Here is a 15,118-nt window from a genome sequence, read left to right on the forward strand (position 1 = left end):
TGTGTCCAGGTTATCAACACAGTGGAAAGGAGGCTGTATGTGTGTGTGTTCGCTGACAGGATAGAGTGATGTGATTTGAGTTAGGTGGCAGTCGATTAGTGCAATGTCCATTGTCTATCACTCAAACGGCTGCCGAGAGGTTTCAAACAAGATATAAAATGTGCCTAGCGCTTCCTTCCGCTGCCTGTCTTCATACTAAACGCTAAACTTCCATCATTCATCAGTCGCAATCAAATGCCAATGAAGCTCATTACCAGAACATGGCTACAACGTGACCTTGGGCTGACCTTATGCTTCGGCTACGAAGTAGGGAATGGATTTGGGAATGTTCTGGGCTTCCTGAGGTTGCATTCTTGGTTTTCCCCTCCCGTATTTTGCCACCGCCTGGCTACGAGTGGCTCAATTGGGAGGTGATAGATGCAGGTTGTCAGGTGGCATTGGAGGAGTGCCACCGGAATGCCAGCTGCTAGTGATTTGAGTGGTCATGGCGCCCGTGCTGCCGCCTGTCCCAATGCCCCCAGTCGAACCGAAGTCCTGACGCTTCTGCATCCCTTAACTCCCCAACTCTGCTCCTTCCCTCAAAAACCAGCCAGTCTGGAAGTCAATAAATGTCCAGCTGGATGGGATGTTTTTGGAAATCACCAAGAGTTTTATTGGCTAATGGGATGAAACATACCGATATGTCAAATTCCCATCTTCTGGAATGTGTTCAGGCCGAGCATAATATTTGACCCATTTATTCAGCACCTACTTTGTTCCTCAGAGCTCTCACTGCCACCACTAAAAAACTAGCAGATGGTTAACTTCCCAGTACATTAAATTACCTCTAAGCTCTTATTTGATATAACTGATCAAGCTTGTTAATCTGAAGGAATAAGACAGGAAATGTTTATTTCTTTGCAGCAAATACCATAATAAGCAAGAGCATTACCACCCTCTGGCTTTACACGTCTACTGGACGGAAAGCTGCTTAGGTGGAGTAAAGCCAGCGGATGTTGAATGTATGGAATTGCTTTGTGCTGATTCTAGGTATTGCACTCTCTGACCCCTTGGCCTGCCACCTGAACCTAACTGAAGTTCTAGCTGAGGGAGGGTAAAAGCCAACCTTGAATGGTCCTCTTGAAAAAGGCCTTGCAGGCCTCGCAGGAGGCGACACCGTAATGGTAGCCGGAGGCGATGTCCCCGCACACCAGACACAGGCGCTTGGGCATGGAGTTCAGCATGTACTCGCATTTAATCTGCGAGTCCTCCGTGATGGTGCTGGAGCAGTCCTCGTAACGCTTGGCTCCGGCTCCGCTGGGACCCAGAGCACCGGTTGGGCCGTAAAGAGTGGGTGAGTCCAGACCGTTCTGATGGCCGTTCATGGTGGAGCTGTAGCTACCGCTGGCGTCTGAGGAGCCGCCGGGGCTGTGGTGATTTACGCTGTCCGTCAGTGAGGCAGGGCTGGAAGGTTCCGTCTTTATGTAGGAGGGGCAACTCGACTCAATGTGGCGGTCCTTGCTGGACATTCTGCAGAGCAGCCTACATGGACAAAACATAACGAGACAAACACCGAAGTGTTAGTGAACATGACCGATAGTAGTGTGGAAACCAAGAAAATGACTGCCATAATCCCTTAGATGCTCCTATTCTGGTAAATTCATTCATAAAATGGTCTTTTCAGCAGGGGCAACTTAAAATGTGTCACCAACACCAAGCCATTGAGAATAACAAAAGAAATAGAAACATACATCCCAGCCCCCCAGCAACTCTCCGTTTTGCACATGGGTCCACCTGCGCCTTAGCCTGAGAGAACAGAGAATTCAGCAGCTAAAAAAAGCCCCTGATTGTGAATTCAGAATTCTAGTTTTTTAGCATGTTAATGACTTCTCTGAGAGGAAACATAAGAGGAGAGGCATATGAGAGCCAGTGTGCCACGGTCCCTTGGGTCTCACTAAAGTGTCTGAGTGGTTGTATATCTACAAGGCTGTAAAGAGGAGAGCTAACATCGCTACTCTAGCATAGCGTGCAGCCAATTGAGTTCTAAAGAAATGTGCCACAACCAACTATTGTCCTAATAGTTTTAAATATATAAATAATTCCTGACAGTTATCATTTTATATGCACATTTATATGCATGCATTTTTATGCATTTGGCATTATTTTGCCATTATTTGCCAAACTTAATTTTAGTGGAGTCAGGTTCTAACTGATTATAATGTATATAATTATCTTTTGCATATATGCACAAATATTGTTTTGCATTTCAAATATATATATATATATATATATACACACATACATATACAGTATATACACACACACACATGCAAAAGATATATACATATTTATTCTTTTTTCTTCAATATAAATTTGAACTCGGACCATTCAGATTCATTTGACAGAGCAAATAATTAGTCTTGTTATCTGAAGTTATTTACTGTCGAGTTACAAAGCAGGAGTCAAATCCTGTCATTTCTCCTGGACCAAAATTGTCTATCTCCACCAAAAAGTGCTAAAGGCCTTTTCTTGTGATTGTGGATCAAGAGGTGGGATCCGGTGATCAAATGCACCATGACAGATGAGCGTCTGCAGGGCGGAAGAGAGAGGGACAGTACGGAGAGCTCAGCGCCATCACTCACTTTCCAGTCAATATCAACTTGTTCTACATGACTCTAATCAGTGCGGAGGCGCAAAGCAGTTCCATCATCCTCGCCTGTGGCCAGTCACCATCGCACGCACGCAAGCACGCGCACACACACACACACACACACACACACACACACACACGCACACTCACATGCACCGACGGACAGAAAACAAAAAATCAGCTAGACAGACACAAACATCCAGTATCAATCCAGTAACACAAACAGACACCCACATAGTCAAAAGCAGAGACTCTTCAAAGCCAAACAAAAGAGCAGGCCGACCACCCCACCCACATCGCTCGATACCGCCAACCCATTTAGTTGAACCACCCCTCCACCCACACAGCCCTGGGAGAGAGGCCTATTAATGAGCGCTGTAATTAATAGATATCTCTGCTCTGTCTTACAGGAGGCTTCAAGGCCTGCAAGAGTGGATTAACCATTTCCCCTGTCAACAATCCAGAAGACCCTGAGCTGGGTCCTGCAGGGCGTAGTGGGGGTGGAGAGCGGCACTTCACCAAACCGCGTAAATTAGCTGCACTTCAGTATCTACATTTAGCAAAATGTGATCGTTCAGGGACTGTTTGTTTCCCTAAAATCCTCAAAGGTTTTGGGGTTGTGATTTCAAATAGACTGAGTGTGAGGTCACGCTCAAACACGCTCTCCATTTTCCCTTAACTGCATTAGCGGCAAGGTGTGCAAAAAGTGAGATGATGGCGGAGGAACAAAGTCGTAATAGAGACAGAAAGAAAATCACGGAGGATTTATACAGACAACACATCAGGACCATTTTAACATGGAGATGGAGGGGGACAAATAAAAGAGGCAGTCTGGAAGACCACACAAAGGTCTTTTTAATTAAGGAAGCCCGCTTCTAAATGAGGGCTCTAAAATCCGGTCAGCTTGTAAAAGATGACTTCTTCTGAGGCCCATAAAGCAAGAGAGCAAGAGAGAGTGTGAGAGTGAATGAGGGAGAGCTTTAAAGAAACCAGACCACCTTAATATTCAAAGGAATTTTACAGAAACAGATCAAACAACATATTAACAAATAATAATTTTTGGATTCTAGAAATGTAACATGAGAAAATATTGTAGTACTATGAACCTATTTTAAGCATGGTGAAGTTCTAGCTGGCTAACACACATGATTAATAATGAAGTATATAAAAACAATCAATCAAATAAAAATACTAAAAACTACATATCTATCTATCAATCTATATACACACACATTGCAGTGAGACCTGTGGAAATAGGAATAGAAAAGAACACATAAGAACTGGCCCAGTTCATTTTTTAGTAATATGAACCAACTTTAAATAAATTGAACTACTGGATAATTCAAATAGTATAATAATAATAATAGTAGTAATAATAATAATAATAATAATAATAACAACAACAACATGTTTCATAGAACTAAAATTATTAACTGTGTCATGTGTTGCATCAGAGTCTGGGGTAACTCAATGAAAAATAAAATAAAATAAAATAGGAATCTTAAGGATAGGTGAACTTATAGTTATTAATGCATTCTGGTATAATAGCTCAAAATGTGCTGAGTCAAGGCACCTGTTTCCTTGTATTGCAGTGAGAGGCAATCGATTATAAAAAAGCTCCTATTACACTTCTACTGATGCACCACTGACACACACACACACACACACACACACACACACACACTCATACTCGCAGACAGGTGTCCTGGAGTGTGCAGAGGGCCACAAAGGTATTCTAGAACATTCCAGTAATGTCAAGGATGCATGTTGTGTATTTATACACAGTGTAAAGCCGGTTAAAATCAGTGAAAACACAAGCACCACAGACTGTTTACACTCGCAACATATTCTCTTATTCTATTTTGGGTAACGGAGACAAACTGGTTTTTGTGGGGCGGCTGAGAAACCCGCCTCCTGTCCTGAGTAACACAGAGAGTGTGAAGTCAAAACGGCGGATAACAAAAGAGGAAAGGGCCAGCATTGTAAGAGCCCCTCGTGCTTTACAGCGCCTCTCTTAAGGCTCTCAACAGGAGACACCCTGCTCTATAACTTTGACTGAAAGTTATTAGCGTTCTCTTTCTCTTGCTCTCTTTCTCCTGCTCTTTGAAATTCTATGACTCTATTAATCCAAACCTGCAATATTCACAACTCTCTATAAATTCAATTGTCAGATGGGGGATTTTTATTCTAGGCCGCACTTGAATCCAAAATTAGAGGCAGTAAAATTCACATTAGCTCTAAGAGAAATGGAATTCTAAAGCCTATATTTTAGAAGAAAAGAAAGCCCTTTCCGACAGAGAAGAGACTATTTGAGAGGTAATGATTTTATCTGTTTTCACCACTGCCTGGCGCCGAACTTCAATCCCACAGTGTGCCATTAACAAAAGGAGTTCTTATGCTGAAAAGCAGTGGAATTTAGTTTAAGCTTATGAATGGAAATAATAATCGTCAAGTGGAAGGGTAGAAAAAAGGCAGGCGATAGTCAGTCGAGAGACAAGATGAAAAAAAAAGCACAAGACATAATCGGTTGTTCTTTATTGTTAGGGACATTATTGTGATTCAACATTATAAATAGTGCCTGAGCTTGCAAATTTCTCGTGAATTATACCAAACGCTGTCATTATGATAAGGTTCTAGTTAAAAACTCTTTTAAACAAACAAACATACATTTGTCTTTTCCTTTTTTTAACTGAATTGTGTTGCTGTGAATTCTGCTGATTTATATAAGCTGGCTAACGCAAATGAGGTTGGAAGCATCAGTAAAATTGGGTTGAAATCATTAAGAAAAATATTCCATAATTTTTCAGAAATGTATAGCTCTTATGCAGTTGCATTATAGCTACAATCTATATATATAAAAAGGCCTCTTGCTCTATTCTTGTACTATTCTGTTTTCTTTTTTATTTATTATATAATAAAAAAAAAAACCTTGCTGCGTGTAATGCGTTAAGCTAACTGAGACTTGTTATAGCACTTGCATATCTTTGCTCTTTTGTCGATTTCGATTGCTTCCAGCGTCCTCATTTGTAAGTCGCTTTGGATAAATGTTTCTGATGTGGAAGATTTAAAATATATTGCTACAAAAAAAATTGAATACATTTTGAACAACTGGCCAAAGAATAGTTGTTCAGCCCTGCTTTCTATCGTCATTACAACGACGTAACTTTCTCTAATTATGACCAATATTCATTCCATTTCAGCAATGAGAAAAACTTGAAAGAAAAGTCACATCCTGTCATTTCCAAGAGAGCAACACAAAACGTCTCAGATGTGCAGTCACTGTACAAAGGACAGAAGTGTGTTCCTGATCTTATCCGGACTTCAAATATTTAAGCCATCTATTTGTTGAAAGTTAAAATTCAGAGTGGATCTGCGACCAAAGAGATTATTGTTTTCTTTTTGTTTTCCTCTAGCTGTCGACTCTCTCTTATTTTATGTTCTCAGGCAAGGTGTCACAAATCAGCAGGAAAACAATTTTGGAAAACACAGCCACTTGGCAATGACAAGGTGTCATTAGGCTGTTTGATCCAGTGCTCTGACAACTATAGAGGCAAACATATAATCATTGCATTAAGGTGCAGCCACTGAGAGTTTCTCTCTCTCTCTCTCTCTCTCTTTGCCGGAAGCAGTAAGTCTGTGTGATCACGGATAGCTGGAGGCAGCACAGTCTGCTAAACGCTGAAACAAAACTGCCCATGAGAGCTATTGACTGTTTAGATGCATACAGCACTGGATGTGTGGGAAAAATGTTTTAGAAAAAAAAAAAAAAAAAATATTGTATTATCTTATACAGTGGGGTCAAAAAAGTTTGGGACTACATTTGTAAATCTTAATTTATTTATTTTTCATTTCAACCTAGTTGTTTTAGGATTTTGTATAAAGAAAAAAGTTAAGACAAAATGAAAAAGAAATATTCTGTAATAAAGTATAAACGTAAAAGTGTGACATACCAAATTAAAAAATTCCGAAATGTTTTAAAAAATATTTCAATTCAACTTTTCATGCTGATTATATATACTGAAAATAATAATTAGAAACAATAAATGCTTTTTTTTTTTCTGTTTTTGTACCTCAAAGTATTCCATTCTTTTAAATAACTACTTATACAAAATATTTTAAAATGCATTCCTAAACATTTGTTTCACTCTTAGAGTGAGTTAAAGGTGCATTTGCCCTATATAAAGCTGTAAGATATTCAATTAAACCTTATTAAAGAGGAACTGAACTGCCTTTGTACCGACGGGATACTGATTACACTTGTTCCCGCATGAGAAATACAGACATGCGAAACAGGTTGCCTTTTCCGGCTGTATGGGCAGATCAATTGTTATAACATTACTGGGTTGGAAAGTAGTAATTCACTTCATTGTCGATGGACGCCTGCAAAATAACACCTCTGATTACATGCAATCAATGTGATAATGGCAAAAACACATTTGTACAATGGAGCGAGCTGCCGTAAAAATGCCAGCGGCAGGCCAGTGGAGATGAGGAGCTAACGCTCTGCTGTGTAATAAATACTACAGGACGACCAGTAGCCCTTAGCAAAGCTCCTAATACAATATTGTAAATGCAGAGAGATAAGAGTGTATATTTAGATTTCGTTTAAAAAGAAAAAGAAAGTCTCTGGAACAAATTAAAATCTTTACAAATATATTGGCTTTTTTTCCATTTTAACACACACACACACACACATACACACACACACACATATATATATATATATATATATATATATATATATATGCTGTTCTCTCTGTTCACTGACAACAGTACAGGGTTAAGATGTCCAAACCCGATATGAGTCATGTTTGTGTGTGTGTGTGTGTGTGTGTGTGTGTTTGACAGACCCTGGCAAACTCGTAGATGAAAATCTTGATGATTTAGGTCATTTTCCTGTGCGGGCAGATAAGTGTTCTGCTTTATCAGGTAAGATGTCCCTCTCAACAGCACAAACAACACACGCACACACACACACGCACACGCACACGCACACGCACACACACATACACACACACACACACACACACACACACAAATACACTTACATGCATATAAATAAATAAATAAAATATATACACTTACATGCATATAAATATATATATATATATATATATATATATATACACATATATGTATGTATGTATGTATTTATGTACGAAGTTTAGCAAAAACTGTCAGTCCAGCCGAATCGCTGTCAATGTAAGATGTCAGACTAGAGTTTGAAAACAAAAACAGGAATTTTTGAAGTTTGACGTGATCATTATTTCATTATCTGACGTTATTGCAGGTAGGAGCGAACGTCTGCTTCTTCGGCAGTGACAGGCCCTAAAGAACAGGGCAGAGCAAATAAGCTTTGGCATTTTTCAATAAGCAATATGCCTAAAATCACTGCTTTACCGCTGTTGGAGCGCAGCACCCATCTATTCCACCCCAACAGGACATGAGAGCAGATAAGCGAGGATGAGCCGCAGTCTCAAAGAAATGAAATTGCACGTAAATATAATAAAAAATAACGGGAGTTAAAAAATGGAGATTAAAAACACATTCTATTAAACAGATGGTTAAAGAGGATTTTATTCCAGGAAATATGACAAGCGTGTAAAATTGGTGCTGAGAGCGGGAAAAAGAGGGAGGGAGGGAGAGAGAGAAATGGTGGTTGTTTTTTGGTGAGTGAACCGGTGAAAGCCATGTCTTTAACCAGATCAGATTCTTGAAATTGGCTGTCAAGGCAGGATTGTCCTGAGTTATAGCTGTCTATCACCCCCGCTCGCATGGAGACGCGCCGAGCTGCTGTCGCCTTCCCCTGCCGCAAAGCATCTTAAATTTTCAACACCACCATCTGTTACAAAATCTAATTCACATTCCGCCCATAATCGGGTTTACCTCTGTAATACCCGTTCTGCCACTCTCTCTCTCTGCACGGAGCCCATCCCCAACCCCGAACGAAACACCGTCCATGTCTGCAGGCACACTTTCATTAGGGTGAAAGAAGAGGCACAAATAGTCGAATAATTTTTTAGCATCTTTGATGCTTTGATGGCAAAGACGGTAACATCATTCTACCTTCACTGACAGAACTACCACAGCTATGTTGTTTCTTTCATTACAGTTGCCTGAGACAATAATAATTTACTATATATATTTACTATTTTACTATATTCATTTACTATATATATATATATATATATATATATATATATATATATATATAAACAAACACACACACACACACACAAAATATAATATAAATAATAATTCCTAAAATAATGTAAATAAAAATATATGTAATATACGTAATATATTAATACATATATTAATAGATATGAATGAATAAACATTTCAAATATAATAGAAGTAATGATAAATGCATTATATTTAGTTTAAGTAGGCCTACTGCTAACATGAAAATTACAAAAATTAATCAAATTCAAGAATATCATAAATAATGTATCATCAGGAATATGAATTAGGAATATGAAAAATAACGAAAACTAAATCTGAAACAAAAATTCAAACCATAAATTCTTTACTTGAAATAAACTAAAACGAATAAAAATTGATAAATAAAAAAAACTTTTTTAATTTAGCTTGTTGCCAAAGCAACATTTTAATTTAATTTAATTTAACTTTATGTACTAAAACTCAAGAGGTATATAACAAAAACAAAATTAATAAAACTTTAACTGCAACTAAAATGAAAAAAGATTAAAAATAATTCAAACTATAACAGTATCTTAATGATACTAAAATAACACTGATATGAATATTTTGTTGTCATATATCAAATTCAAAGATAATAATAATAGAAAATATAATAATAAAAAAATGCTTGTAATTTAAAAAAAAAAAGTGTTTAAGATACAAAACATTTTTTCCAGTTTATATGACCTTTATCCATTTGTAAAACATAATTTCAATAAAAATCAACATCCATCTATTTTCAACAAGTAGCCCCAGCCCATCACATTTGGCCCTGAGACTCCTGAAAGATTTCAAGTTTTAACACAATATAAAAGACCTCAGTCTAATAATCCTCCCAGTTATAAACCTGCGATTCAATCCAATCTTCATCCTGCACTGAACCCAAAAGCCCTTCATTTCCCATCTGCGTTTAAGGCAATCTAGTTTATTACACAACCCGCTAAATTTACAGTAACAAGCCGCTCCCTTGACAAATTAATCATTTTCCGAGTATTTGATCATATAAATAAAACAGTGCCTCTAGAGGCTGAGGAGCTAAATCAGTTGATTCCGTTTATCTGGGAAATGGCTTGCATCTGGGTAACAGCTCACCAGCAGATGGAGAGGTTTTTCCCCTGACCCCAGGACCAGGCTTCTGTCTCTCTCACTCCGCTCTGAAATGAGACTTATCAGAGGAAGGTGTGTGCATTTGTGTGAGGAAGTGTTGAAGGTGGTGTTCGCCTATTTCAGTAAAGGGATTTATTTTTCCGAGCAGACTTCCACGAGCGTTCAAAGTTCTCCTGGTTCCCAAAGATCCCCTGCACTAGTCTATTAATACAAGCTTTTCCCACAAATCTGTGTGAATCTTAATTGATTGAACTGTAAACAGTGCGTGTTTGTGTATCACATGAGTATACGGCCATCGCCGTAAGATGTGCGCTCACAGGCTTTTCGTATGTGTATCTATGCGTGACTAACCTCAAATCTTTGGATACAGCTGCCAGTAAAACATCCTGCTCTGTTTGGTGTGTGTGTGTGTGTGTGTGTGTGTTTGACATGCCTGTTAGCATTAGCATTAGCTTCAACCCTGAATTTACATCACTGACGCACATCTAACCCTTTAAAACAAATAAACTCAAGAATTCAAACTGTTCTGCGACCAATGTGGATGTCCTCCAGCTCCCAGCATGCTTTGTTTCAGGCTCATGGCGTGACACTGCATTGCCTGGCAGGGCTTGTCTATCGAGAGCCACAAGCTCCGACTTCGCCAGTAACGTGATCCTGATTGGCTTAGAGCAGAGAAGACTTCTTGCATGCGAATGGAGCCTAATTGGTTTGACCCAGACTAACCTGTCCCAAATCCAATCCATGTAATACATTTGAGGGCCCCCATCAAAGCACAGTTACCTTCTTTTAAAAGGCTTGAGTAAATCTCCAAAAAATCCTGCCCTAGGACACACACACCTAACTAAACTCCAAAAACAAGGAAGTTGAGAGTTCAAAGCAACACAAAACCATTTATACAATGCTTATCATACTATTTCTAATGAAGTACCTTTAAACACATCAGAAATAATTCACTTGTTTACAGTGTTAACTAACATTCCATATTTGCATTTTCTTGCAAAAAAAATAAATAAAAATTAAATAAAATTAATAAAATTAATATATCCAAGAAAATAAAATGTACCATTTGAAAATATATCAAAAAAGTGAAGGCACTTTTCTCTCTGACCCTTCCGTAACCTCTAAAGTAATAACCATAAATGACCTGAAATTACAACAGTCAAACAAAGACATTTTACAGAAGATGGTCTGAGAGAGAGAGAGAGAGAGAGAGAGAGATAGAAGGGCCTGGTGAGGACTCTTAACTGGTCACATCTGGCTGTATTTTATACGCAAATCAGCCCCCACTAAATCTAGATAAAACTCACTGACTCGTGATCGGAGCAATGATCTTCATACATCTAAATTTATATGCTAATCGGAATCCTTGAAGCATTTAACACATTCCTCTGCATCTGGAGGGGGCGACAACCGCAACCTCTCCAACCTATACCCATAAACTCAACATAAACTTTCCCTATACACATCTATACTCCATTTGAGCATATCTATCTATCTATCTATCTATCTATCTATCTATCTATCTATCAACACACAAACACTGAGATATAAAACAAATGAAAATGATCTAGTTACTCTTTTGCACATTTAGAAGCCCAGGGAACAGCCTAGGACCAGGTTTACAGCACACAATGGGCACAACATGCAGAAATTACGTCCTGCAAGTTGACGACACGCACAAACACTGGATGAACTAGACTAAGACACTGACTTGAATGAAGCAAGCATGGATAAATAATAGCTGGGCAGGCAAAACACAAACAAACATACAAACAAATAACAAAATAATAATCACCAGAACTGATTTTGGCTTTTGATGACACTATTTTTGGTCCTTTCCTTACCTTTGGTTATATAGAGCATGTGCATCACGCATGTGACTGGCCTCGATGTCGTATTGCTGTTGTGTTCTCCAAGCGCCGCATTTGGCGTACTTATCTTCGCTATTAACTTGGGCCTTTGATAAATTCATTCTATAACAAAAGGGAGAGCAAGAAAAGGAATAAAAACGAGGGTCAGTGAGATGGACTGAGGAATTCTGATAAAGAACCATTGAGCCATTAACTGCTGACAGACAGTGACGCAGCTCGGCACTCTGTGAGAGAAAATATTCCTTCTTTCCTGACCGGCATTCTTCAATGGATCGGCTGTAACTGTGTGTCTCCGCTGAGGATCGGAAGAGGGTAAAGACGGGCTCTTTTGTTAATCCCAGGCGTTAATTGAAACCGGCCTTGGCGTTTTTAATGCGCAGACTCATCATTCTACCGGCCGCAGATTTAACAAGTCTGAGGTGTCGGCAGATAAAAGAAAGAATCTGGGAGATCAACGCACACCCGTGGCCCCTGTACACATAAGGGCGGGAGAGCCCGTGGCTTTACAGGACCCTCCAAATCAGAGGGGGCAGAACTGGTTGAGAAATGATCATATAAACGAACAAGGAATGTTTTGACGTATGCCAGTTTATTTGCTAAACATCGGGCATTTCAAGGACAAAGATAGACGTCCTTATTAATCAAATCTTGCTTTTAACAAACTCTCAGCTGCAGGTAATCACATAAAAAAAAAAAAAAATCACATAGAAATCATTCAAAGACGCCTCAGAAGAAAACAAAAGACTGATACAGGAGTGTCTGTTGCAGACTTACTGGATGTAAATAACCCTCGGCTGCTGTGTGTTAGTACAGCAAAATCTTTATACAAACTTATGGAAATTAATTGAGGCCACAAAAAGCACCTAAGAAAAACACCTGCGCATTTTAACACACACTTTAAGTTCTCAGCTAAAACAACAAGCTCTCTGTCAAAGATGAAACAATCATTTTTGAAAATTCCAAACTGTAGATTTTGTACGATTAAAAGCACTGGAGAGCAAAGGAAGTGAAGTGGTACGAGCCACAGGCAGTGCGGCTGAGTGTGTGAGTCTGCCACACTCTCTAATTAACAGAGGAGGCCCCTAATTCTCCTTCTCCGTTCCAACTCAGCAAACACGTTCAATGTCATTAGAGCCGCACAACCCCCAACTGTCCCCACACTCGGACTGATGAAACTAATCACTCAACTAATGCTGTGCTTCAGCGGCTGTCTGAGAGAACGCAGCCATGAAGATCTGTCTTCCCGTCTTTCTCAGGCTCTCGTGTTTGTTTCTGTCGATCCGCCTCTTCTATCTGTCTGCGATCAAGTTTAGGCATTTCTCGCTGAATTTTCTCCATTTCAATTTTTTTTTTTTCCGTTTTTAAATAATCTTGTGCTTTCAGCATAAAGTGTAAAGTTTCAAAATTTTACTTTGCATTGTAGTTTTACTGTTTTTTTGTATTTGGAGGCCTAATCAATTTCTCAAATTCGAGGACATGAAATCCATATAAAAATTCAGGGAGCATTAGTGTGTTTTGAATAAAATTAGCTATTGTCAAATCATTTTGTCGCAATCATTGCTAATTTGAGAGTTAATTCTGGAGTGATACACTTCAGAGTGTGTGTTTACCTCACACACAGTGGGCAGAACAGCATGTGCTGTGCGTGTGTGTGTGAGGCTGGTGAGCCAGTCAGAGCTTAGTGGAAAAAAGCAACGCACACACACACGTAATGTGTTGGCTTTAGTTCTGGGCGAGTGAGCAGCGGAATCGATAAGCTCCAGCATCACACACGCCACACGGCCTGATACACTCCTGTTTCTCTCAACTCTTTTTAACGTGACTTTACACACAAACACACTACTGCACTCCCAATGCTAGCGGCATTAAATATCTGTCATTAACTACTGGGATGCTTTCTAAAGCAGTATGCAATATTTCTTTTTTTTTTGTTTAATTCCTGTCAGATGTGCAGACAGGCCATGCTGTATATAACAGGACATTAGTAGCAAACGAGGATGAAAATTACATCAAAAGCCAATAAACTCTTTGACTTTAGTGGCACAATATTAAACATCTGAAAAGAAATCAGAAAGGAAGGTTTGCATGTAAAAAAAGTACATTAACACAGCAGTAAATACATTTTCTAAGCATATTTATATGCATTTCAAGCATATAAAATCTCTTTATTTAAGATCATCTTGAATATTTAAATCAAAGTAAACAACACAACGCATAAAAAACATGCACAGTAGGACATGCACGTGCACACGGACATATACAAACACACACATTTATCTCAGTCATTCACTAAACGCTTCCAGAAAACAAAAGATCTATTTTATCTGGAATGCTAAAGTACGGCTGATATTTCAGAACAGCATTTGTGACAGAGCTATGTAAATAACATGGTAATCGTGGCCTGAGTATGTACAGTAAAATAGTTTATGCAAATATAGGGAAATTAATTAGGGCAGGATTGCTGGATTGTTGAGCACAGTCAAAATGTTTCCTTTAATTTGTACATTTACACAGCACATCACATTAATCATTTACTCGCTTCTTTACTTCATTTAGGGCTACATAACTGTACGAAATAACAAAAGAAATAAAAGAAAAGAAATGAGAAGAAACCTATATAATTTTATAAGAAAATACATAGAAAAGAAATGAGGAAAAAAGATAAAAAGAAACAAAAAACAGTCATAATAATACTAAAATAAAAAACACACACACACAAAAAAAGAAAATACACAACAAAATCATGTGGAGGTGCCTAAATGACAAAGTCTGATCATCCCCATAAAGTCACAATGAAAATAGATAAATATTATACTAACACTGAATTACTTTGATTCAATTTAATTAATATATTAAAATTGTCTTTTAGTTACTACTACTCTAATAATAATAATAATAAAAACTCATTCATTAAATGTATTATTATTAGTAGTAGTAGTAGTATTAAAACAAACTAAAAGGTTTTAGAAATAAAAGGTTGGTCAAACAATGAAAACAAGAGTAACAGCTAAAATGAAGTGTCACTTCAGATCAGTGGGAGAAACAGGCGCTTCTAGAGGAGAGAATGAATCTATAGGGATCTACCTGAGCCCATTTCACGCTACTGTCAAAACGCCTAAGTACTGCATCCATGCGGACAAGGATTAACACGCAGGACAATGAGCTGAATTAAGCCAAGAGTGTGTGTGTGTGTGTGTGTGTGTCTGTGTTGCGGCCATGCTCTGCGACTCACTCATGTGTTGCTATTCCATCTGTGAATAGTGGGGGTCTGATTGATTAGACAGGTGCCATTCTTCCTTATGCAGGA

The 15,118-nt window shown here is 38.5% G+C and overlaps 1 protein-coding gene across 8 annotated transcripts in view; it reads right to left on the reverse strand.

Moving 5' to 3' along the window:
- Positions 1–15,118, reverse strand: part of esrrga (estrogen-related receptor gamma a) — a 189,060-nt gene that overhangs the window by 57,972 nt on the left and 115,970 nt on the right. For 5 of the 8 annotated variants that reach the window (XM_058748778.1, XM_058748780.1, XM_058748777.1 and 2 more), the window contains exon 2: positions 1,106–1,521. In XM_058748778.1, the coding sequence (XP_058604761.1) occupies positions 1,106–1,508 (403 nt within the window). In that variant the 5' untranslated portion in view covers positions 1,509–1,521. Of the gene's footprint in view, positions 1–1,105; positions 1,522–11,784; positions 11,914–15,118 lie in introns of all 8 variants that reach the window. The other 3 variants (XM_058748775.1, XM_058748773.1, XM_058748776.1) reach the window with 1 other exon arrangement.

Source organism: Onychostoma macrolepis, chromosome 17 (genome assembly GCF_012432095.1).
Source record: "Onychostoma macrolepis isolate SWU-2019 chromosome 17, ASM1243209v1, whole genome shotgun sequence".
In the NCBI taxonomy this organism is placed as follows: Eukaryota; Metazoa; Chordata; class Actinopteri; order Cypriniformes; family Cyprinidae; genus Onychostoma; species Onychostoma macrolepis.